Source organism: Hylobates moloch, unplaced genomic scaffold (genome assembly GCF_009828535.3).
Source record: "Hylobates moloch isolate HMO894 unplaced genomic scaffold, HMol_V3 SCAFFOLD_1, whole genome shotgun sequence".
Classification (NCBI taxonomy): Eukaryota; Metazoa; Chordata; class Mammalia; order Primates; family Hylobatidae; genus Hylobates; species Hylobates moloch.
Genome location: NW_026652276.1, coordinates 1,147,422 through 1,171,313, shown reverse-complemented (window position 1 = coordinate 1,171,313; position 23,892 = coordinate 1,147,422). Strand labels below are relative to the sequence as shown.

General features: G+C 57.4%; 1 protein-coding gene across 21 annotated transcripts in view; it reads right to left on the bottom strand.

Annotated features, from left to right (window-relative positions):
- Nucleotides 1-23,892, bottom strand: part of KIF1A (kinesin family member 1A) — a 124,016-nt gene that overhangs the window by 84,435 nt on the left and 15,689 nt on the right. For 20 of the 21 annotated variants that reach the window (XM_032761702.2, XM_032761657.2, XM_032761667.2 and 17 more), the window contains exons 2-10: nt 16,614-16,779; nt 8,092-8,168; nt 6,901-7,080; nt 6,100-6,165; nt 4,906-5,084; nt 3,570-3,681; nt 2,317-2,394; nt 1,613-1,678; nt 1,137-1,154 (exon numbers count right to left, since the gene is read on the bottom strand). In XM_032761702.2, coding sequence (XP_032617593.1) covers nt 1,137-1,154; nt 1,613-1,678; nt 2,317-2,394; nt 3,570-3,681; nt 4,906-5,084; nt 6,100-6,165; nt 6,901-7,080; nt 8,092-8,168; nt 16,614-16,719 — 882 coding nt within the window. In that variant the 5' untranslated portion in view covers nt 16,720-16,779. Of the gene's footprint in view, nt 1-1,136; nt 1,155-1,612; nt 1,679-2,316; nt 2,395-3,569; nt 3,682-4,905; nt 5,085-6,099; nt 6,166-6,900; nt 7,081-8,091; nt 8,169-16,613; nt 16,780-23,892 lie in introns of those variants that run through there. The other variant, XM_032761815.2, reaches the window with a different exon arrangement.

Here is a 23,892-nt window from a genome sequence, read left to right as displayed (position 1 = left end):
CGCACACACACAGCTCCCCACACACACACAACTCCACACACACAGTTCCACACACACAGCTCCACACACACACAGCTCCACACACAACTCCACACGCAGCTCCACACAGTTCCTCACAGTCGCGCACAATCTGCACAGCGGATCATTCTCTCCTCCCTCCCCACGCCACTCCACGCCGTTCCACACCGTTCTCTCACATTCCATATGGTTACAGCTCCTCACGGTTCACTCCACTCCTCACACAATTCCCCACACAGGTCCTCAGTCTCACGCAGTCCCACGCAGTGTCCCAGGCCATTTGCCACACGCTTTCTCTCCTGTTCCCACAGAGTTCCTCACACGGTTCCCCACAGGCACCCTCCGCTGCCTCACGTGGCTCCCACTCGGGTTCCCCACACCATTCTCCACAGTTCCCCACTCAGTCCACACGCCTTCTCATAATTCTTCATACAGCCCCACACGTGTTCTTAGTCTCTTGGAACTCCTCACACAGGCCACACAGCTCTTCACAACGCACACAGTTGTCTGTCCCCACAGAGCCACCACCAAGTTCCCGGTGCGTTTCCCAGTGAGCACCTCGCAGCTCCTCACGGTGGCGCCCGCCCTGTCTCACGCGTTCCCACGCTGGCTCACTCCGTTCCTGCCCGGTCCCTCGAACGGTTTCACGGCTGCCCACGCGGTTCCTCACACAGTCCCCGGCCTCGCCCCAGGCGGCTGCACACATGGCGCCCTCCGCGGCACCTCCGACTCCACACGCGCTCGCCTCCCCGCCGGCCCCGACACGCCTACGGCTGCTCCGAGTCCAGCACGCCTGCCGCCCGCCTCCTCTCAGGGCTCCCCAGCCCTCTCCATGCCCGAGAAGCTCCTCAGCAGCCCTCTCAGCTCCTCCCAGGGCCCCACGCCCCCCGGCCACCCTTTCCCACCCGTGTCTCCCAGCAGCCCCCGCCCCAAGCCCTGCCGCGAGGCCGCCCCGGACGCCCCCTGTCCACGCAGACACAGGCGCCGCACGGGGCCTCCCACACCCGTGGTCTTCCTTCCCGGGACCCACCCCCATGTTCCCCATCTCCCAGCGCACTCGCTGCCCGCCCCGCCCCTCACCACAGGGCGCTGCCCCGGGGCTGAAGGAAGCCGCTTACCTTGTTGGGTCCGGAGTCCTGAAAAGGAAAAGATGGAGAGAGGCTGAGGCCCGGAGCGAGGCTGGCGCGGGCTGTGGGGGCAAAAGGGCAGGCGGCCCGGCTCCCTCGCCCTGGCTGTGACTCAGGCTCTACCACCCCATGGTCTCCTTGACAGCAGCTCCCCCAGGGGCAGGGTCCCCCCAAGGCCGCCCTTCCCGGGCCCAGGCCTGGGGTGGTGCTGGGGGACAGGGCTTCCTGCTGCACGCGGCCAACTGTGGCCACAGCCCCACTTTACAGGTGGGGAAACTGAGGGTCCCGGGAGAAACCAGGGCCCCTACCCCTTCTCCAGCGTGTGACACTCCGGCCATCTCCGGGTTCTCCCTTGAACCTGGCCACCTCCCAGACACAGGGCCTGGAAATGGGGGTGACAGGGGCAGGATAGGGGCCCTGAAGACCCTCCGGGGGTCTGGCTATGGAAGCCGGGCCGGGCCACTCACCATTTCAGCCAGAGCGGAGATAACCTTGCCCAGGGTGGTCAGCGACTTGTTGATGTTGGCCCCCTCCTGCGGGCAGAAAAGAGGGGGGTTGGGACGCTGGGGACCCCTGGGGCCTCCTGCTCTGGAGGGATGCCCTGGGTGGACCTGTGCGGTGTGGAGCGGAGGCCACCACTGCAGCTGCTGATCTCTGGGGCCACACGGGCATGGGGTGCCCTGGCAGAAAGCCAGCTACAGCCTCTGGCCAGGAGCATGTCTCCCAGTGTTGCCCTCAGTGCCATGCGAACCCTGATACCATCCTGTGTCCCCCTGAAACGCTTCCAGGGCCCCTGCCTAAGCATTAGGTGCTGAGGCCAGCAGGGGTCGAGGAAATACACTCCTTCCTGACCCCGGCACTGCTTCCCCGGGGGTGCCCCGATCTCCCCAGGGAAGATCCGGCCTCTGGGCGAAAGGTCCTTGGGGCCTGAAAGAGGCAACCGTCCCGCCAAGTCCCTGACCTGTGTGCCCAGCGCTGGTGCCCCAGGCAGAGCCCTAGGCTGCTGGCAGCCCAAGACCCCAGGCTATGCCCACCCTCCCTGCACAGGCTCACCCTCAGGGTGGCCCAGGCCCCCGGGACCCCAACAGAGCCCTCCTGCCGCCCACCCTGGAGCAGGCCAGGTGTGGACACGGGGCCCACTGCAGTCCCCGCATGGCGGCCTGGCCCCTACCTTGAGGCGCGTGCCCTTGGCTCCCGTGGAGTCGGCCCGCTCGCTCCCAGCCAGGTCCACCAGGCTGATTTTGCTCACCTGAAACAGCAGACGCGTCACATGCAAGAGAGGCCGCAAGATGCGCGGGGGCGTCCCAGGACCCCTGGGCAAGTTCTCCACAGCTGTTGAAGGAGCCCCGGCCAAGCGTCCCCTCTGCAAAGGCGCCGCCCCTCCCCAGGCCCAGCAGTCCTGACCCCGCAGTTTCCACCCGCACCTCCGTCCCAGCTCTCCCCACGCCCTGCCCGAGTGAGTGCCCAGCCACCTCCCCAGGGGAACACGGGCACTGCCGCCACACGCTGGGCTCTTTTCACACAAGGGCGCACTCGCTCCCCACGGCATCCACGAGGTGTGACTGTCACTGTCCCCACTTCCACAGATGGTGCTCACTGTCTGTGGTGGGATTAGAACCCAGCTCCAGGAGGCCCTGGCCCTGCTCAGTCACCTGACGAGCCATGGCTGCACCTAGTGAGGCGGGCACCGGCCAGGCTCCTGACAGGGGCACCCACAGCCTGGGGCGGGAGGCCCTGCACCAGGAGGCCTGGCCCCTCCTGAGCCACAGCTGCAGGGCAGGACTTGCCCACGGACACCGCAGGACCCTCTCAGTGCCCACCAGCGAGGGCAGCGGGGCAGGCAGCTGGGCTGACCTCATCCAGCTTCACCCCTGTCTGTCCCCCAACCCACCTCAGCCATCCTGAGCCCCTGCTCACTGTTTCATGGAGTCCTGGTCAGGAGGACGTGCCTGGCACACCTCCAGCACCATCAGGGACTGAGCAGCCCTCACTCCACCCAGCCCCTTTGCGCTCCCCACGCAGCTGCCTGAGCGAGCCCCCAACCAGGGGGTGGCTGAGGTGCCCCCGGGCCTGGACGGCTGGGGCACGAGGGCAGGGGGCAGAGTCAGAGACGGTCAGGGAGAGGCTGAGTGCCCTCCCGCTACCCCTCCCATAAGCCTGGACTGGCTGTCCAGGCAAAAGCCCCAGAAGATGGCCCCCTGGCCTGGTCCATGGAGAACGCCAAGGCGCGAGAGGAGGACCTCTGGGGCAGGGCAGGGGACGTCTACACCTGGTGCCAGTGTAAGTGTGAGGACACTGCCTGCCCCGCACAGGCCAGCATTGGGCCTGACGTCCTTGTGCTGCCCCCATGGGCCTGACCTCCACCCCTATCCCGACCACCAGCCACTGCCCTCGGTGGCACCGCCTGTGAGGCCACTCACTCACCTTCTCTGTGGTGATGTTGGTCTCTGCATCATGGCGCTTCTGGGTGAAGATGATGTTGAAGACGGCATGGGAGCGGCTGCTGGTCTCATTCATGTTGGTGGCCGCCACGGTCCTGAGGAGCAGAAAGTCACACAGTTACCCCTTGTCCTGTGGCCGGGTGCAAGATCACCGGTGGTGCCAGCCCTCTGAACCAGGTCATCGGGGGGCAGCTCCCCCAGACCCTAGGGGCCGCTCTGCTGGGCCTGGCACTGATGGTGCCTCCTGCCAGGACTCCAGCGGGGCCCATGGCCACCTGCCCACACTGGCGTCCTCAGCCCCAGCCCTTGCTGGTGTATTCGGGACAGCAGTGACTGGGGAAGCTTCCCACTCCTGGGCACAGAGAAGCCCATGCAGTGCTCAGCTGAGCAGGAGCCCTCCAGGGCTATGATATGGGAGGGGAAGGGGCTGTCCACTGTCCACCCTACCACAGCCCAAACCCGCGGTTCTGGGAAGCCCAAGGAGCCCGCCACACCCCACAGGAGGTGACATGGGTCTCAGCAGGGTCCTCCAGAACAGGAAGCCCAAGGCTGCTAAGGGTGGCCTGGAGTTGGTCCCGATGCCACCCTGACCTGCCAGGGACCTCAGGGAAGGCTCCCAAGACTCAGCACACGGCATGTGGCAGCCCAGGGCCCACCTCCAGCATGAGGTCACAGTAACCACCAGGGTGTGCTATGGGCCTCATCAGGAACAGCACCCCCACCCACCAGCCCTTGTGGGGCCACCAAAGGGGTGCAAGACGGCGCAGAGTGTGACTCGCGACCTCAGGAGCTGAGAGTGACAAGGGCCATCACCTCACTCTCAGGAAGTCCTGGGTGGTGGAGGGGGTCTGTTGCCATGACAACCAGGGCATCCCAGGCAGGAGGCCCAGGGCAGCAGAGGCCAAGGAGCCGGGTTGCTTATGGCTGCAGCACTGTGCAGCCGACTCTCCCCACATGCCCCCCAACCCCAGCATGCTGGCCCCCACACAGAATCTGGACCCCTGGGACTGGCAGAGCAGCTGCCCCACCGAGGCAGCGGCCACAGATGCTGCTAGCACCCCCGGGCACCTCAGCTGGAGGACGCAGGCCCCCATGAAGGAGAAGCCCCATGGAGGTGACAGTGTCTCCTGCACAGGGGGAGCCCTCGGCCTCTCTCGGGCTGGCACAGGCCTAAACGACCTTGGGCTCTGGAGGCCACACCTCCACGGGGGCACAGATGGACCCTACCAAAAAGGGCCACGACCGAGGTGAAGGGGCTTCCTCCGGGGAGAGGCGGCAGGACAGGAGGGCAGGGAGGTCCGGCGAGTCCCCCGACCCACCTGGCCTTGTTCCCTGAGTCCATGAGGTCCTGGATGTCATTGTAGGAGGTGACAGCCAGCTTGGAGAGGTCCTCCACGTAGGGCCCCAGCAGTGGGTGCTCCCTCACGCGAAGGTTGCCCTTGTTCTTGGGGTTCAGGAGGTCACGGACGCGCTCACAGTAAATCTCCATGTAGCTGACCTGCAGGGCAGAGCCAGGCTGTCAGGGACCCCTGAGGCCAGGGAGTGTGGCTGCCAATGGGGGGACCCCTGAGTGAGGGGGTAGGGGTCAACATAAGGACCCCTGAGTGAGGGGATGGGGGCTGCCATCAGGACCCCTGAGCGAGGGGTGGGGGCTGCCTGCTGGACTCCTGAGTGAGAGGTGGGGGCCAGCATCAGGACCCCTGAGTGAGGCCGTGGGGGCTGCCTGCTGGGCCCCTGAGTGAGGGGGTGGGGGCTGCCATCAGGACCCCTGAGTGAGGGGTGGGGGCTGCCTGCTGGACCCCTGAGTGAGGGGTGGGGGCCGCCTGCTGGGCCCCTGAGTAAGGGGGTGGAGGCTGCCATCAGGACCCCTGAGTGAGGGGGTGGGGGCCGCCTGCTGGGCCCCTGAATGAGGGGTGGGGGCCGCTTGCTGGGCCCCTGAGTGAGGGGGTGGGGGCTGCCTGCTGGGCCCCTGAGTGAGGGGGTGGGTGCTGCCATCAGGACCCCTGAGTGAAAGGGTGGGAGCTGCCTGCTGGGCAGAGGGCTCCCAGTCTGCAGCCCCTGTGTGTATGCGCAAGGCAGGGGTGTCAATGTGGCCTCCCTCACCACGGCCATCCTGGGCTCTAGGACACACGCATGCCAGGGCCACCCCAGCCACGGCAGGCATGGCCAGGCCCTGAGCTCTGAGGCACCTGCCCCTGCCCTGGCACACAGCAGCTGCTGGAGAAGCACCTGCCAGGTGGGGATCACCTCATCACTCTGTGCTTTGGGGGTCTCGAGCCCTGCCCAGGCCAGCCATCTTGCCTACCACTTGGATGAGTGAGGGACACAGACCCGTGGTGGGCACTCACTTTGCATCAGAAAAGCACTGCCAGCCACTCCGGATTCCCAGCCCTGCCCCAGTGGCTGACGGCAGGCGGGAGCCCTACCTCCACGGAGTAGGACATGAAAAGCACTGCCAGCCACACCAGATTCCCAGCCCTGCCCCAGTGGCCGACGGCAGGCGGGAGCCCTACCTCCACGGAGTAGGACATGTTGTCGTTGGTCGTGTCGTTGATCCGAGAGAAGAGGTCCTCGCAGAGCTGCAGGAATGGGGGGATAGTCAGCCGGGGAGGGCTGGGGCTGCTCCCTGGATCCCCGCCCCTTGCAATGCTGTGGGCAGCCTGCGCCAGGCAGGATGCCACCCTCTCAGGCCCCTCTTGCACCCTCACCACACACGTCATGATAAAGGCACTGAGAAAGTCTGTAGCCAAGGAGCCAGAGTCTCCCTCTTAACTCAGGGGTCACTGGCTGGTGTGGGTCGTCTGCCCCTCCCCCTGGCTCTGCCATCCTACAGACATCCCAGCCATCTCCCTTCCCTCTACAGGCAAAGTACTAGTGACCCACTCAGGTCCAGAGACCTGCCCAGGAGAATGGCTGGGGACTCAGGGTTCCTGCAGCAAATGAGGAGCTGCTGGGTCTCGTGTTTGGTCATCCCTGTCATGAGCACCTCTCTCTGCCCACACTGCCAGCCCTCACACCCTCAGAGATCAGCTGCCCCAGCCAGGGATCTCCCAGCTGCTGTGTCTTAGGCACATGATCAAGGTGGACCCTGTCCAAGGCCAGGGCCCTTCCTGCACCTGGGGCCTGGGTCTGCAGCTTCACGGCCACATCTGGCTCTCACCTGCCCCAGCCCCACCCTTGACCCAGCTGGCCTTCCCCTCCTGACTCCCTGCTCTCTGGGGGCTGCTCTCAGGGGTGCCTGGCCCGGAGCTCTCAGCCTCAGCTGGTCCCACCCCACCCACTGGGGCTGCCCCTTCCCGCCCCCGGCCTCGTGCCTGCGGGATGATGCCCTGCTGGTCCTTCTCCTGCTTGCCCATCATGGTGTAGGATTTGCCGGCACCCGTCTGCCCGTAGGCGAAGATGCACACGTTGTAGCCCTCAAAGGCATGCTGCAGCATCTCCTCGCCGATGTCCCGGTACACCTGCTTCTGCGACGCGTAGTTGATGTCCTCGGGCTGGAGGACCAGGAAAGAATGAAGCTACAGGAGGCTGGGTGCACCCGAGGCTCAGCCCATCATGTCTGCGGAGCCAGGGGGTACCCAGGGCCTCAGGGTGCCAGGGCAGCACAGCGGGGAGGGATGCCTGCCCCCCATCCTACTCCTGCCTTGTGGGGTAGCTTCCTGGAGGAGGATCCCTCTGTGTCACAGATGAGGGATGAAGAGCAGCCAGTGAGGCGGGAGGCAGGATGGGTTCCAGCAGAGGGAACAGCATGTGAAAGGCCCAGAGGTGGGACCTCAAAACCAAAGTAAGTTCCATGTGACCGTGACAAGCAGGGGTGACAAGAGCTGGGACTGGGGACAGGGTGCGAAGGCCCAGAGACCCCACAGGCTGGGCTACAGTGCCTGGACACTGTCCTGAGGACAGTGGGGCACTTTAGGCAGGGGGACAGGGTGGTTAGTTGAGGGTCATCCTGGAAGGAGGACGGACTGGATGGGGAAGGCAGAAGCGAGGGGCCCTGGGGCTGTTATGGGGGCAGGTGCTCAGAGATATAGATATAAGGTGCTTAGATGAGGAGGCTGCATGCCTTCTAGAAGGGTCCAGGAGGTGGCAGGTGGAGGACGGGGCTCAGTGTGGACTGGATGGGGGAGGAGGGAAGAAGAAGAGTCCAGGGGTCTCCTGGGCTCCCAGCGTGCAAGGCACAGCTTCCAGACAGGCTCAGGGTCAGCTTTGGGCATTCTGACTTTGGGACCTCTGGGGAAAAGTCACCAGCAGGTGGACGGACACACAGTTCTGACCCTGGAAACTACCCACAGGGAGCTGAAGGCCCCTCAGTCCCTGCAGCCTCCATCACTGCCTTTGCTGGGGACCCTGCATGGGCCGCTCAGGGTGACCTTCCAGGGGAGCAGGGTGGGGTCCTCGCCCCAGTTAGAGAGGAATGAGCGGCTCAGTGAGGTCGAGGGACCCCGAGGGCCACATGGCCTCCACACTGCTGCCCCCGCCTGCCCCGACCCGGGGTCCCGGCTTACCGATGTGTGCGACCAGTAGGAGTAGTCAAAGCTGAAGCTTTTGGGTGTCTCCTTGGGCTGTTTGGGGTTAACGATGGCTGTGGGAGGGAACACAGGTGGTTAGCGCTGTGCTGGGAGGGACCCTGACTAGCTGGCATCTACTCTCCAAGGTGGGGAAGTGGTCCTAAGAGGCCTCGGGCCCCCGACAAGCCAGGCCCCCAAATTGGAGGGGACCTAGGACCCCACTCCCAGGCGGATGAGCTGTCTCTGCCCCCTCTTTATGGTGGGACCTGCCACCCGTGGATGCCCGAGGGCACCACCATACCAGCCTGCAAGGCTCTGTGTCATTCTCCCGCCAAGTGCAACTGGCTCCCCTCAAAGGCAGCCACCCAGGGAGGATCCTTCCCACCTGCAAGCCGCAGCCCCTCCATCTCTGGGGTCCACCCTGGGCTCACAGCCCCTGCCCTGCCCCGCCCCCTGCCCAGGCCTTTACACTCTGGCTCAGCATGCACGTGCCCGAGAAGCACTGGAAGCCTGGGTGTCCATCATGTTTGTGTCATGCCTGTGCAGTTCTTCTAGGCTTGCTACTCCAAACAGAGCTCTACGGGACTGTCTTCTGCCAGTCCCTCCTCCCCCTCCCTCCTCCACGCAACCTCAAGCCCAATCCCAGGCACCCTGGGCTGGCTTCAGGCAGTGCTCACAGAATGTCTGTTCATCAAACCCAGAACAAATCTATGAACACGTGATGATGCCCCTGCCCACAGCCGGTGCCTGGTGGGGGTTCCCAAGAGCAGTCCCAGTATGAGTGTCCCAGAAGCTCCTCCCACCCACACAGCCTGCAAGTGTCTCAGGGACCCAGCACGCCCACTGTCACCTTCCATCCTTGCCCCCAGCGTTTCCCAGGCCCTGGACAGGTCTGGACCCTGCAGGCTGTATGTCCTCAGTGGCCAGAAGGACAGGACCCGCTGCCCCCTGGAACACTGTCTGAACCCAGAATCGGTGTTGACAGAGGCCTGGAGGCCTGAGGCAGTCCCCTCCCAGGTTCTCACACCCAGGAGGAACACTGGCCAATCCTGGTCACCATCACTTCAGCAAAGCTGAAGAACAAAGCCCTTATGGCACCGTCCTCTGCTTGGAGGTGAAGGCTGGAGATGAGGCTCTGTCTGCCCCGGTGGGTTTTTCTCAGCCAATGTGGGCTGGGGGCCGGCGGCACAGCCTTCAGGATGCCCGCACCCTCCGTGCCAGCATGCACCCTGGGGACCTGCCACCAGGACCACGGAGAACAAAATACCCCAGTTATGAGTTAAACTGTGTCCCCCCCCAATTTCATATTTTGAAGTCTTTACCCCCAGTATCTCAGAATGGGACCTCATTTGGAGATAAAGTTGCTGCAGATGTAATTAGTTAAGATGAGGTCCTACTCCATGAAGACGGGCCCTAATCTAGTGCTGCCATGTCCTTATAGAAGTGGAGATTTGGAGACAGATGTGCACAGGGAGGGTGCCATGAGAACATGAGGGCAGAGATCAGGGTGATGACAAGTTAGGAATGCCAGAAGCAGCCAGCAAGCCCCAGACGCTGGAGAGCCTGGACAGGTGCCCCTCATGGCTCAGGAGCAGCCACCTCTGCCACCGCCTTGATCTCAGACTTCTGGCCTCCAGAATCACGAGACAGCACACTTCTGTTTGTGGTGCTTCCTTATGGCAGCTCAGGGCACTGTGAGCCCCTCTGCCTGTCCGCACTCTGCTGCTGCCCCAGGCTTGGTTTTGCGGGCAGGCACGTGGGCCGTGTTCTCTGGCCAAGCGTCTTGCTGACAGCACAGGCATCGCTGGCAGCCTTGTCACCAGGGCAGATCCGGTTTCAGGTCCCACCTGGGCCCGCATCCCAGGCCTGAGGATTTCCGGGAAACACCCAGGCACCCTGGCAGCCAGCAGGAGGGAGCCGGGGACTGACCATCACAGCCCTGTCCTCCGAGGTGAGAGGGGCCACGTCCGTGCTGTGTCCAGGAGCAGAGGCAGAGAGGAGGCCAAGCTGCCCTGACTTCAACACTTTCCGGGACCCAGGCAACAGCACCCGTGGTGCCGCCTCCAGAACCCCAGCACGCATCAACCAGCGCTGCGCAAACAACAATTGCAGCGCCTTCCCTAGCGCAGCCCGGCTGGGCCTCCCAGCTCTGACACAGAGGCCTGGGACCCCTTGCTCAAGCCAGCAACACCCACCCTGTCCACCTCATCCCCTCACCCCGCCACACGTGGGCCCGGCTCCCCGCACAGGCCTGGCCCCCTTCCTGCCCCATCCACCCTCTCTCCTCACCCCGCTGCACTCAGGTCGGGCTCCCCGCACAGGCCTGGCCCCCATCCCCACACCCCTTCCTGCCCCATCCACCCCCTCACCTCACCCTGCTGCACTCAGGTCGGGCTCTCCTCACAGGCCTGGCCCCCTTCCCACACCCCCACTAACCCTTGCTCCTTGTCCCACCCTTGCCCAGCCCTGGGTGCCAACCTTGCTCAGATGAAGCCCTGGTGCCACACCCCACACGGGCCATGAGCTCCATGAGGCGAGGGCCCTCTGGGACAAGGCACAGATGGTGCCCAAGGAATGCCAGGTAGGTGGGGGACAGAGGGCAGCACAGGTGAGTGGGCAGGAGTGGGGTTCATTAGCAGCTGTAAATGGCCCATGGGAGAATCCCTCAGGCCTGCTTGTCCTCGGCCCCCACCCCTCCCAGGCCTGTGTTATGGCTGGGACCCCCATCCCACCCTGGCCCCACCTCCACCTCCATCCCAGGCCCTGTATTGTGGCTGGGCCCCCCACCCTACCCTGCCTGCAACCCCACTCCCAGACCATGTATTGTGTCTGGGACCCTCACCCCACCCCGGTGCTGCGCCTACCCCCGCCAGGCCCTGTGTTGTGACTGGGACCTCCACCCCACGCCGGCCCTGCCACCCCTCCCACACCCTGTGCTGTGGCTGGGAACCATCCTCTGTCACCACAGATGGGCCCCAAGCTCCACAGAATGGAGGTCCTCTCCCCAGGTCACACGACGCACAGCCAGACTAGAAGCCAGGGTCCCCGCAACACCTCCCAGCCCTGAGGTCCGCCAGGCCTGTGGAGACAGGCAGCCCCTCCTTCAGCAGCTTGCTTCTCACAGAGACCTCCCCCCGCCGATTCTGCTGCAGAAAGGGCTTTTTTTGCCAGGGTCTGGAATTTTTTCCTTGTGCAGGTTTGCGGAGGGAGGAAGAAGAAACAGGTCCTCCCAGGGCCTGCTGGGCTGGGCTCCTCAGCCAGCCCCTTTAGGGCCCCCATTCCCTCCCGCCCCAGGCTCTGGCCAGGCCCCCAGAGCTGGGCCCCTCCGAGGCCGGCGAGGTGCCCAGTAGCAGGCACGCTTCCCAGGACTCTGCATGGGCCTGCAAAGGGCTGGACGCCGAGACGACAGAGACGGCGCAGGGAGGGTTGGGGCGAGGAGTGAGGGGAGCTGGAGGAAGGGGGACAGGAAAGGAATGGAGTACAGCCGTTTTCTCAGAGTCTCAGGGTCCCTGCGGCCTTGAGCACCAGGTGCAAGGGCTGAGCTGAGCTGGCTCTTCCCGACGGAGCCTGCTGTGGGCCGAACGTGTCCCCAGATTCATATGCAATGCCCTGACCCCCAAACAGATGGCATTTGGAGGTGGGGCCTTGTGAGGTGATGAGGGTGAGATGAAGCCACGAAGTCAGGGACCTCATGGTGGTATGAGTGGCTTTAAAGAAGGGGAAGGGACCCAAGCTCCCTGGGCCAGGCAAGGACGCAGCAGGAAGGCAGCAGCTGCAGGCTGGGAAGACAGCCCTCCCACGATCCAGACCTGTGGGCGCCTTGATTGGACTTCCGCCTCCAGACCACTGAGAAGGGAACATCTGCTGTTTAAGACGCCCACTCTGCAGCACACCTGGACCTCCGAGTCTGGCCCCCAGAACAGGGGGAGACATTTCTGTCATTTGAAGCCACTCAGTATGTAGCCCTTTGTAACAGCAGCCCCAGGGACCACACGGGTGCCACTGCTGCCCGTGCAGAGGGGCTCGCCCAGCTCCCCGACTGCTCAGGATTGGGGGAGCCCACAGTGGAGGCTGGGGTCTGGGGTCACGCCCACCCTGGGTCCAGGTCCCCATCTGTGGGCAAGGGCAGAGATGAGAGGCCACCCCAACCCTGGGCCTCCTCTGCATGGCCAGAAGAGTGCAGAAATGATTGGGGATCTCAGGGAGTACCCAGCACCACCCCTCGCTACTGCACAGGTGGGGAAACTGAGGCCCAAAGGGATGCCCTCTAGCCAGTGTCACACAGCGAGTAAGTCATGAGCACAGCCAGGCCCCTCACTCCAGGAACTCACTTCAGGGGCCGCACATGGCTGAGGGTCCGCGTCCCCAGCCAGCCTCCAGCATCTGCAGAACGGCTGGGCAGGCTCAGGGCCCTCACGTCCTCCGGTCCTCAGGGCAGAGAATGTGAGGAGAGAGGAGGAGGACGGAAGCACTCACACTCAACTTCTGCCCCCAGGCCAACCTACACTAGCTCGGCCAGGCCGGACCGAAGTGCACCTAACGGACAGCTCGGCCGGCTCACAAAACTGCTAGGTTTGGTGTGTTCAGATGAAGAGGATTATTTACGCAGGTGATGATTACAGGATAACAGTTAAATTTACTTTCAAATGCTTCCAATTTCTGCGTCACAGCGGAGCTACAAGGCACGCTTTAGAGAGTGGGGCCTCTCCTCATGTTTTGAGACTCCAGGGACAGTCAGCAGCTTCACCGGGCAGGCAGGGCAGGCTGGCCAGGTCACTTCCCCACGACATCCTCTGAGGGGCCCGGCACAGCCCCCCGCCATCTTCCGAGGGGCCTGGCACACCAGCCAGGGCAGCCATTCCCGGTTCTATTGATCTGAGCTGCCCCCGAGAAGTCACCAGGGACAGTGGCTCCTGTGAGTGCTTCTGGCAGGTGGGCATCCACCCGCACCCTCTCATGCCCTGTCTGCAGATGTCCTCCTGGGGCTTGTTCTGGGGCAGGTCAGCCCTCTGGAACACCCTGGCCCCTCAACCTCCAGGAGAAAAGCCCGTGACCCCCTTCCTCCGGCAGGCTTCCCTGCGCCAGGCCTGGGGGGCGTCCTTCTCTCCTGAGCTCCCACAGCCCTTCACTCAGATTTCTGACATAGCTTCTAGCACTTTCTTCCAAAACCACCACTGGTTTGCTTTCTCCAAAATGAAAACAGCTTTCCTAGAGGTTTTTCCTGATTATTCATTCTTCTGCCACTCTTTTCCGTCTCCCCACCCTGCTGTCTCCCATGCACGTGCACATCTAGTGCACACAGGACCTGCAGTGAGTGCCCATCTGCCCTTTACCCACACACAGTCTCACTCTTGGGCTCCGCGCTGACCTTTGCCCCCTTCCCCACAACATTGTGTGGCACTTTCTCAAGGCTGTAAACACAAAGCTTTCAGGAGCACTCAAGACCACTACTGGGATAGACTTAATGTCCCTTCAGCAGCTCCCAGCTGGCGGGCATTTGGGCAGTTGCCCCGGGCTTGGTAAAACAGCACCAGGGTGAACGTTTCAAATGCACACCTTTGAACACTCGCTGGATAATCTTCATTGCATTTCACGCAAGCAGCCTGGTGAGGTCGGCATCACATGTCTGATATCCATCACCAGGCGGTCCCCAGCAAGTGGCCTGGGTGCCTGTCCCTGCCACCCTCACAGCCTGCATGTGGGCAACATGGGGCCCTGGCTTTCTTCGTGCGTCTTTGGCTACAATGGGCAGGACACTGATCTCATGTGTTTTCTTGGCTCTGTGGCTCTTCAGTTTCCCGAGGATGAAAGTGACGACGTCTGAAACATTCCAGGTGTCCTGGAGGAAATGCCCTGGCAGGCCCTCCACCCCCACTGAGTCCACGGCCCTCTCCTCCTTGGTTTCAGAACTTTGCTGCAACCCCACAGACGTTTGATTCAGTTTGGTGATCCCCAGAAGATCGGCATCTCGGAAGAGGTTGATGTCTTGCATATGTTCATATTTGAGAAGGGGAGGTTCCTTCAGGACCTACCAGTTGCCCAAAAAAAGTGTAGGGGCTCCTGCGTTCCCCTCCTGACCTCCTGGGCTTGCCTGGACTTCTGCTCAGAGCTTACTGGGGAGCAGAGCCTGCTGGCACGTAGGCGAAATCCCAGAACTCCAGTGTCTCCAGGGCCGGATGGGATCCAAGCATTTGAAGCAGGGTGTCTCGCTTCAGGTTTCAACCTCGCTGGCTAAAGGAAATGTGGCTGCCCACAGATATGGCTCTGGCTTCTGGCTCCTAAGCCCTGGGGTAAAGCTTTGGTTCAGCTTCTGTTCTCCAGGGTGGAGTGAAGCAGGCAAAAACCACTGGGGAGTGAGGTCTCGGGTCCAGGCCTGCACTGCTGTCTCTGAACCAGCAGCTCTCTGGGGTCTGGGCCGGCGCAGCCTCAGCCAGATGACCTTTCACCAGGTGGGCAGCACTGCCAGTGTCGAGGTCTTGGCAACGCTGGCTCACCTCCAGGCTGCACCCTCCCGTTTCTGGATCCTATGAGGGGAAATGCAAAATGGGGAGGCCGCCCGCCCAGTGCCCCTGGAGGCTGGGCCAGGGGGCAGGTCAGAGGCTTCAAGGGGGCCACTCGCCCACCCCGGCCGTCACTTCTGAGACACCCATTCCAACCAGCCCACCTGCCTAACCCTGTCATTTAGGGTCTGGCCTGAGGCTGGGCCATTCTCAAGGTTCAGGGGCAGGAGGGTCCCATCTCTGAGGCTTTGTTCTTCCAACCACTCTGCTTCTGGTGGTCCTTAGCTGCTCGACAGGTCTGGTTCTTGTCACTGTGCCAACCATGGAGTTCCCCATGACCCCACATGAAAGACTGAGGTGGCAATTGTGCTGCTGGCACCCAGTGGGGGATGGAAGGGGATTCACAGGGCCCTCCATGATGTCCTGGGTCACCTTACAATGACACAACAAAGCCCGTTGGGGCATGGCACAGGCATCCTCTGCCCACCCAGGGCCATAGTGCTCACCAGAGGTCATGGTTCCCACCTGGAGTCAAAGTTCACACCCAGAGCCATGGTTCGCACCTGAGGTCACATTTCCCACCTGAGGTCACATTTCCAGACTCACAGCTCTGCACAGCCTGAGGCTTCCCTCTTAAAGGCAAGGGTCCTGCCACCTCAGCACTTTCTCTGACCACAAAAGGCCATGGCTGCAGTCAGCTAATGCAGCGAACGTTATTGGAAAAGCACTGGCCTTCCTGGGCAGGACAACTGGGAGGTGCGTTGTATTCGTCCACGGGCCCCAGCAAGGCCAGGGCCCCGGCCACGGAGGTCACCTACTTATGAATGCACCTTTGTCAGCTTCCCCTCAAACTTCCCCAGTCTCCCACACTGCATCCTGGGACCACCTGCCAAATAAACTCTTGGTGCTCAAATCCTCATCTCTGGGTCTGCTTCCAGGAACCAAACAGACAAAACAATTCACCACGAAGAACAGTCAGGATGCAACCCCGAAGTGCACTGGGGCCCCACCGCCGCCGCAGCCTCCATACCCTGGAGTTTAGCAGGGTCTCCCCAGCCTGCCCACTGCACCGTGATTAGCCAGAGCTCCACGGGTTTCTGGAAGGATCACCCCTGGGCCAGACAGAGGGCCCGAGCAGAGCCCTCACTTCCTCAGGACCCGACAGAGCCCAGAACACCCCCAGTGACACCTGAATCTCCAGCCCTTAAGCAGGCCTCGGAGACTAAACCTAGGGAGGAAGCTTCCATGGGACCTGAGTGCCCTCCCCTCGGGACGCCCCCCTCCCCACCTGGTAGATGATAGATAAGGGCATGTTGGATGGGTGCACAGCACCTGTGAATGGGAAGGCTGTCACTGTCCACATCCTGAAGACCAGGTGGCTGTTCATGTCACCACTCAGTGCAGCTGACACCACTTGATCCTGTGATGGCAGCAGCAGTTGCAGCTGCACCAGAGGCCCCAGCACAAACCGCCCCACTGAGCCCAGCCAGCCACAGAACTGAGAGATGACAATTGGTTCTTGCTCCAAGATACTGATATGGTTTGGATATGTGGGGAAACATATGGGTGTCCTTATAAGAAAGCCAAACCCAGTGATGGGTGTCCTTATAAAAAAGCCACATGAAAGCAGAGACACAGACACACAGAGGAGAAGGCCACGTGACGACGGAGGCAGAGACTAGAGCAACGCTGCTGCAGGCCAAGGTGGCTGGCAACCACCAGACCCCGGAGAAGGCAGGAAAGGTCCTCCCTAGGAGCTCAGAGAGAGTGAGGCCCTGCTGGCACCTTGACTTTGGACTTCTGGCCTCCACAGCTGTGAGCATAAATCTCTATTCTTATAAGCCCACCACCATTGGTGGCAGTTTGTTACAGCAGCCCCAGGACACCCACACGCCACATAGACAAGGAGGTGCTCTTGGGGCCAGGGCCAGGTTGACTGCTGAGCCTGGCCCATAGGCACAGGACCATGGCCCCCAGCAACCCGTGGCCGACCCCGATGTTGTGCAGGCCGATACTCACTGGTGGTGCTTCCAGACATCTGAATGATGCACTTGGAGTCACGGCTCATTTCCCGGGAATTGAAGGGGCGGACCCGCACCGCCACCTTCACCGAAGCCCCGGCCATCTCTGTGGCCTTCGTGGGTCACTCCTTGCAGTAGCGGGAGCCCCAGTGTCGGGGGAACACCTTGGAAAAAAGGGAAACATGAATTATAAACAATATCCGAGGAGGCAGGACAGGCACTCCAGCTGCAGCTGAAGCCACAGGTCTTCTCCACTCCCCTCCAAAGCCCCCAGCGTGACACTTGCATGGGGTGGAATCCACAAGGAGAGGAGGCAGCACAGATAATTCTAGAAAGCAGGAGCCCAGTGGGACCAGTGGAACCCAGCTTCGCAAGCCTGAGGAAGCTGAAACCCAATGAAAGAAACAGAAACACAGCGACCTGGGTGTGAACGTGAAGGTGGCCTTCACACCCGCAGCAAATCCCCCAAGAAGGGTCTTCCCCTGCGAATGCAGGCCCTGGTGGGGTCTGTGCCAGGTCCGCGCAGGCCCCAAGAGCCAGTGCTGGCTCCAGATCGACATGTCAAGGACGCTTTAAAACGGGACAGTGTTCTAGAATGCCCCATCACACGCTCCACACCAAGCGCCAGCTGGTAGCCACATCAGCAGTAGCGTGGTCTCTGAATTAGCAAGAAAGAGAACTTTACTCAGAAATGAAAAGAACAGCACAAATAGCCCTAAGCAATGGGACAAAAGTCAACGTTTTCGGCCCTTCTTATTTCCTGCTGGTAATTCACGCAGAAGGTGGAGAGGAACGTTCCCGAGCCCCGCTGAGAAGGAGCAGCCGACGAGTCATGGGGAATTCGGTACAAGCCAGGGCTGGGGGACCAACCTCGGCCTTGCCTTTATCCCACCTGTGACTTAGCTTCCTGGGCCCCAGTTTACCGTCTGCGAAATGACAGGGTGGTGGTCAGGAACCCCAAAATGATTTGGCCTCTTGGGTGATGGGACTCTGAAGAAGGCTGATGAAAACTCCCCGCAAAACAGTGACGAAGCAGCCACTGTGAAAGGTCTTTCCAGGCTGACCAGCCAGATGCTGCTGCTTCCCCATGGGACTTGTGGCCTGAACAGTGGGGCTCCTGGGCACAGGGACAGGGACAGCCTCGGGACAGAGCTGTTGGTTACAGGAATGGCCAAAGCTCCATGAAACAGAATTCATGCAGCCTGACATGAGAGGTTTTCGCCAATTGCTGTCTAAATGCTCTAGGGTGCCCACTCAGTAGTGAGTCCCACATCACCAGAGGCATCCAAGTAGAGCAAAGGCTAAGAGGCCTCCTTGAAACTCTTCCACACTGACATTCCATGAAGAGGCAACCTTCTGCTTGGTCGTCCCCATCCGAGAATCTGGCAAAAAGCCCTCATCCTACAGTGCCCCAGCCTCATAGCTGTGAAGAAGGGACAAGCCCCTCTGGGCTGCCCCTGGAAGTTCCAGGATCAAGAGCAGGAGGGGTCTGTCTGCAGAAGGACAGGAGGCACAGCGAGCCTGGGACCAGGGCAGATGCTGAACTCCTGGACCCTGCCCAGGCCACTCCCAGGCTCCCCAGAACTTCTCTGCAGAACAGGCTGGATGTGGGGCAGGGCTGTCCCTCAGGCAAACAGCTCTTCCAGAGGCTACAGGGGAGGGGAATGTGCCAGGCCACCCTATGGCTAAGTGGGGACAAGTTCCTGATGTGGCTGGACTCATGCCGCCTACACCACAGCCCCTTAGAGCCACAAGGTGCAGCCGCGTCTACACTCCAGAGTGCTTCCGCCACTATCTCCTCCTCACGGCCAGGAGTGGCCGCCAGCGTGGACGGAGGGATGACCTCTGAGAATCTGTGTTTCCTTGTGTTGAAAATCCCTGCACATTTAAAACTGGAAAAAGTCTTAGGACGTTCCAGCCGGGATGGAGAGAGGAACAGGCGAGCTCACGAGTCCCTGGCTAGAGCACAAATCCCCAGCCAGGATGGAGAGAGGAACAGGCGAGTTCACGAGTCCCTGGCTAGAGCACAAATCCCACAAGGTTTCTAGGGAGCAATTCTGCAGCACGCCCTGGGCCTTTAAGAAGGTCTATATTCTTTGACTCAGTAATCCCAAGTACTAAAATCGGAAATACTTAGAAATTAAGAAAATATTGATGAAAGCAGATATTCCATTCAACAGTGCAAAATTTCCAGTTCTCCTCAAATATAGCTATATAAATTCAGTGCAATTCCAATAAACAAAATATTCCAACAGGACGTTCAATGGAATTTGGCAGGATAAGAGAATTTTGAAAAATGGGAACAGAGGGGAAACATCCCCTACCAGCTATCATATATCCTACAGAGCTACAACAATTCCCAAAGTCTAGAAATGGCACATGAACAGACTAAGCATGTCCAAAGCAGTCACACACACACACACTAAAGAAAAAGGCAGCAATTGAGGGAATGAGGTAAGATCAGTACGGGACAACTGGCTCTCCCGTATTGAAAAAATAAAGCTATTATAGAACTTGATCTTTAAAATGTAAAAGCATTACAAGGACACAGAGAAGCCTCTGTTCTTGGCTCTGGGGCGTGGAATATGCACACCACGAAGCACGGAAGGCGAAGGCGGCTTGGTGGGTGCGGTGGCCAGCAGCCGACCAAGGCACTACTCAAGAGGCCCGATGCCACACTGCACTGTGTGTGAAGGAAAATCAGTGTGCAGCCGCAAGCCAACATTCCAGAGGAGGGGCTGCCAAGACGGGAGCTGGCCTCCGCAGCACAGCCTCCGGGGCGTATTTGCATTCTGTGCATGGGGCAAGAGACTGGGAATCTGGAGTCTTCCCAGACAGAGAGCCGTTGCTGAGGGACGGAGGAAGCTGCAGAGCTTTTGGGCAAAAAGAAACTTGAGAGGCCAAGATTCCAGAAGACAGAGGTGAAGAACTAAGATGAACAAATGTCCAGTCCTTCCCTTAAGACATTTGCCAAATTCTGAGGATATGAGAGGTGAGATTTTAAAAACCCAAGCTGAAAACCAAAGAGGAGTCTTGCACAGTCTCAGGTGGGAAGGAACAAAGATTTGAGTTCAGGGTCCTCCGGGAGGAGAATACCCAGTGATCATAGCAGGCTGTGGCTGAAAGCCCAGCAAGGTACGAAACCTAAGAGCAGGGCAGAGCCACAGCTCGGACAAGCCTTATGAAAACTACAACCTGCCCTCACTTGGCTTAATTCGGACTTCAGTCTGGCTGCCTGGGAGAGAAAATGGAAGCCATCTGGAGCCTCTACACTCTTTTATTTTTATTTTTATTTTTTCAAACCCAGGATAATCTCTGTACTCTACATTCTTTTAATAGGCAATGTGTGACATCCAGTGAAAACTTAGAAGGTATAAAATAAGAAAGGACTCTGATTAAAAACAAAGAGGAAAAATAAAATATAAACACATGAGAAAAAAAAAAGACACATATCTACACATGATCCAGATCTAGGAGTTATTAAACAAGGACTTCAGAACAACCTGACTAATATATTCGAAATAAGAGCAAAAAGGACAGAGAATTTAAATGGAAAATGGAGAATTTTGCCAGAGGACTGGAAACTATAAAAAAAAAATCAAATGGAAATGCTAGATCTGGAAAACAAAATACCTAAAATTAGGAACTCAAGAGATAGACACAGTTGAAGACAGTGTTAGTAAACTGGAGGACAGGTAATAGAAATATAGAAAATTTAAAACAGATAAAAAGAATAGAAAATATAGACATGAGAGCCAGAAAAGTACAGGACACAGTGAAATGGTCAAACATACCTGTAACTGGAATCTAGAAGGAGAAGAAATGGAATGGGGGTGCTATGGTCTGAATGTTTGTGTCCCCTGTTCCCATCCAAATTCCTATGTTGAAATCCTAACCCCCAAAGTGATGACTTTAGGAAGTGGGGCCTTTAGAGGTGATTAGGTCGTGAGGGTGGGACCTCACAAATGGGATCAATGCCCTTAAGAAAGAAATGCCAGAGACACCCCTCAGCCCCTCCACCACGTGAGAACAGGGCAAGAAGGTGTCTAGGAGCCAGAAAGCAGATCCTCAGCCAACGTGCCTTGCTCTTGAGCTTCCCAGCCTCCAGAACCATGAAAAATAAATTCTGTTATTCATAAGCCACCCGGTTTGTGATATTTTTGTTATAGCAGCTGGAATGGACCGAGACAGGGGAGAAGCAATATTTACAAAACTAATGACCACGGATTGTCCAAAGCTGCTGAAGCACATCGACCCACAGTTTCAAGAAGCTCTACAAATGCAAAGCAAGACAAACAAGAAAGCCACACAAGGCACAGCACTGCAACACTGCTAGGACCAAGGATGAAGAGAGAAAGCTTAAAGTCAGCCAGAAAAAAAAAAAGCATGTAACCTTTAAAGGAGCAAAAATAAGATTGACAACTGACTCCTGAACAGAAATGATAGAAACCAAAAGACAAGATTGCAAGGTTTCAACATGATCATGAAAGAGGTAACAGTAATCATTTATGTTCAATTGTCAAGGATACATGTTGTCATTGCTAGGGTAATCGTTTAGAAAGTAGAAAACTGATGTATAACTAACAAGTTAATAGAAAAAATACCCAAAAAATTAAAATTTCTTTTATGAATCCAATAGAAGGCAACGAAGGAGAAAAACAGAATATGAAAAGATAATGTCAAGTGGAAAAGAAAGAGTTAAGATTGCAGATAAAAGGTCAACTCAGTATGAACTAAATACACCAAGTAAAACATTAAAAATTGTCAGACCAGATTTTTATAAATTATATTCTGTTCATAACAGACTCTACATACAAAGACACAGAGAGGTTGAAAATAAAAGGATGAAAATTTGTGCTTGTCCTATCAGCCACTGAGGAGGAGAAAATAGATATCGTACACATTATTTTGTTTATTTATTTTGAGACCGGGTCTCCTGTCTCCGAGACAGGAGTTCAGTGGCGTGATCTTAGCTCACTACAGCCTCTACCTCCTAGGCTTAAGCAATCCTCCTGCCTCAGCTTCTCGAGGACCTGGGACTATGAGCATATGTCACCATACCTGGCTAATTTTTTTATTTTTTATTTTGTAGGGATGGGGTCTCACTATGTTAGCCAGGCTGGTCTTGAGCTCCTGGGCTCAAATGATCCTCCCATCTCAGCTCCCCAAAGTGCTGGGATTCCAGGTGTGAGTCACCATGCCCAGCCTCATACATATTCTTTTAAAGTGCACACAGAACGTGTGCTAAAATTTGCCATATGCTGGTCATAAAGGAAACTTCCACAAATATCCATTTTAAATTCAAGTTATAAGGCAGATGTTCTCGGACCACAATAGAATTATGCTATACATCAATACCCTCAAAAAAAATCACCTACGAAACAACCCAATTGCTTGGACACTAAGCAATACAATTTTTAAAAACCCATGGGTCAAAGAAATCACCACACTGGATATTAGAAAATATTTCAAATGAGTGATAATGAAGATACATGTCAAAGCTGTGGCAAAGGTCCTGCGGAATGTAGCTAAAGCCGGACTGATGAGGAAATGCACAGCCTTAAAGGCACAGGGATGGCGAGGGCAGCCCCACATCATCCCCAGGCTGGTTCAGACCCCAGTGTCCCCGAGGGAGCTGTGGTTGGCATGGGAAGACTTTCAGGAGGTCACAAAAGCTTGCCTTGGGAGGGAACCAGGGTTCCGCTCTTGTGAATCTGCTAAATCAGTTTCCACGTGGGTCTGCTTTTCAGCATCCAGAATGTGGCTGCTGAGTGTTCCCTCCTGTTTTTTCATTCTTATGGGAGCATTTAGGTCTTTTTTTAGTTTACCTTTACCTTTATTTTAGTGGCATTTCAGGAGGGAGAGATGATAAATGGATGAATACCACAAATAGGGCATTGAAAAAATAAACCAAACACAAAAAGGTAAACATTTTACAATTCTATTTACATAACTGCTAAAACAGGCACGAATTAGCAGAACAAACACATTAATTAGTAATATACAGCTAAATTTTAAAAACAGCTAAGAGAGTTGAAAAAAATTGGGTATGAGGAACAAAGTCTGCTGATTTTCTAAACAAATTTTGTAAAATGCTTTATTGTTCTACACTATACTCATACTTAACCTAAAAAGAATCATTTTAAAAATCATTACCAAACAGTTGAGGTTAAATTAATAGAAATTCCTCATTTTGGTTGACAAATACTGGTATGTATGAATTCAAAAATCAGTTTGCTCATTAAAATTAATATTTCCTGCCTGGGTCGGGTGTGGTAGCTCATGCCTGTAATCCCAGCACTTTGGAAGGCCAAGGTGGGTGGATCACAAGGTCAGGAGTTCGAGACCAGCATGGCCAAGATGGTGAAACCCCATCTTTACTAAAAATACAAAAATTAGCTGGGCATGGTGGTGTGCACCTATAATCCCAGCTACTCGGGAGGCTGAGGCAGGAGAATTGCTTGAACCTGGGAAGCAGAGGTTGCAGTGAGCCAAGATCGTGCCACTGCACTCCAGCCTGGGTGACAGAGCAAGACTCCATCTCAGAAAAAAATAATAATAAAAATAATATTTCCCAACAGAGAGCAAAAGGGCTGAATGGAGGCTTCTACTTCTACAGTATGGTGGGTGAGACACCCTCCATTATAAAGCACCTAGAAATTCAGGACAAATAACAAACATCAGAAGAAAATTAGAGGACTCCTCAGAAGGAAAGGAAAAAGTGGAAGAAGGAGATAAAATTAAGGTGGCAACAAAGCTATAGGCATTTGGTGATATCAGAAACCAGAGAATTTGGTTTCACCTGCTATGGGGGGAATGGGAGGCAGGACCTCAAAGATGCATAAAGTGAGGATTGGAACCAAGTCACCACAAAATTGAATCCTTCAAAGCTACAACCTCTGTGAAATGGAAGGCTGGGTAAAAAAAGGGATACAGGGGAATTAATCTGAATGACACCCAGTTCTAGGTGATGAAAAAGCAAGTGTTACTGAGAATTTAAGGCCACAGGCCTGTTCTCATAAAGTTTGGGTTTCAAATTTACAACACCTGCATGATCAGTGAAATCCAAATTCAAGAAGTTAGCTCAGAGGAGTTCTCAGGAGGTAGCACCCAAAGCACCTAACAAAGCACATACAGCCGGGCGCGGTGGCTCACGCTTGTAATCCCAGCACTTTGGGAGGCCGAGGCGGGCGGATCACGAGGTCAGGAGATCGAGACCACAGTGAAACCCCGTCTCTACTAAAAAAAAAATACAAAAAATTAGCCGGGCGTGGTGG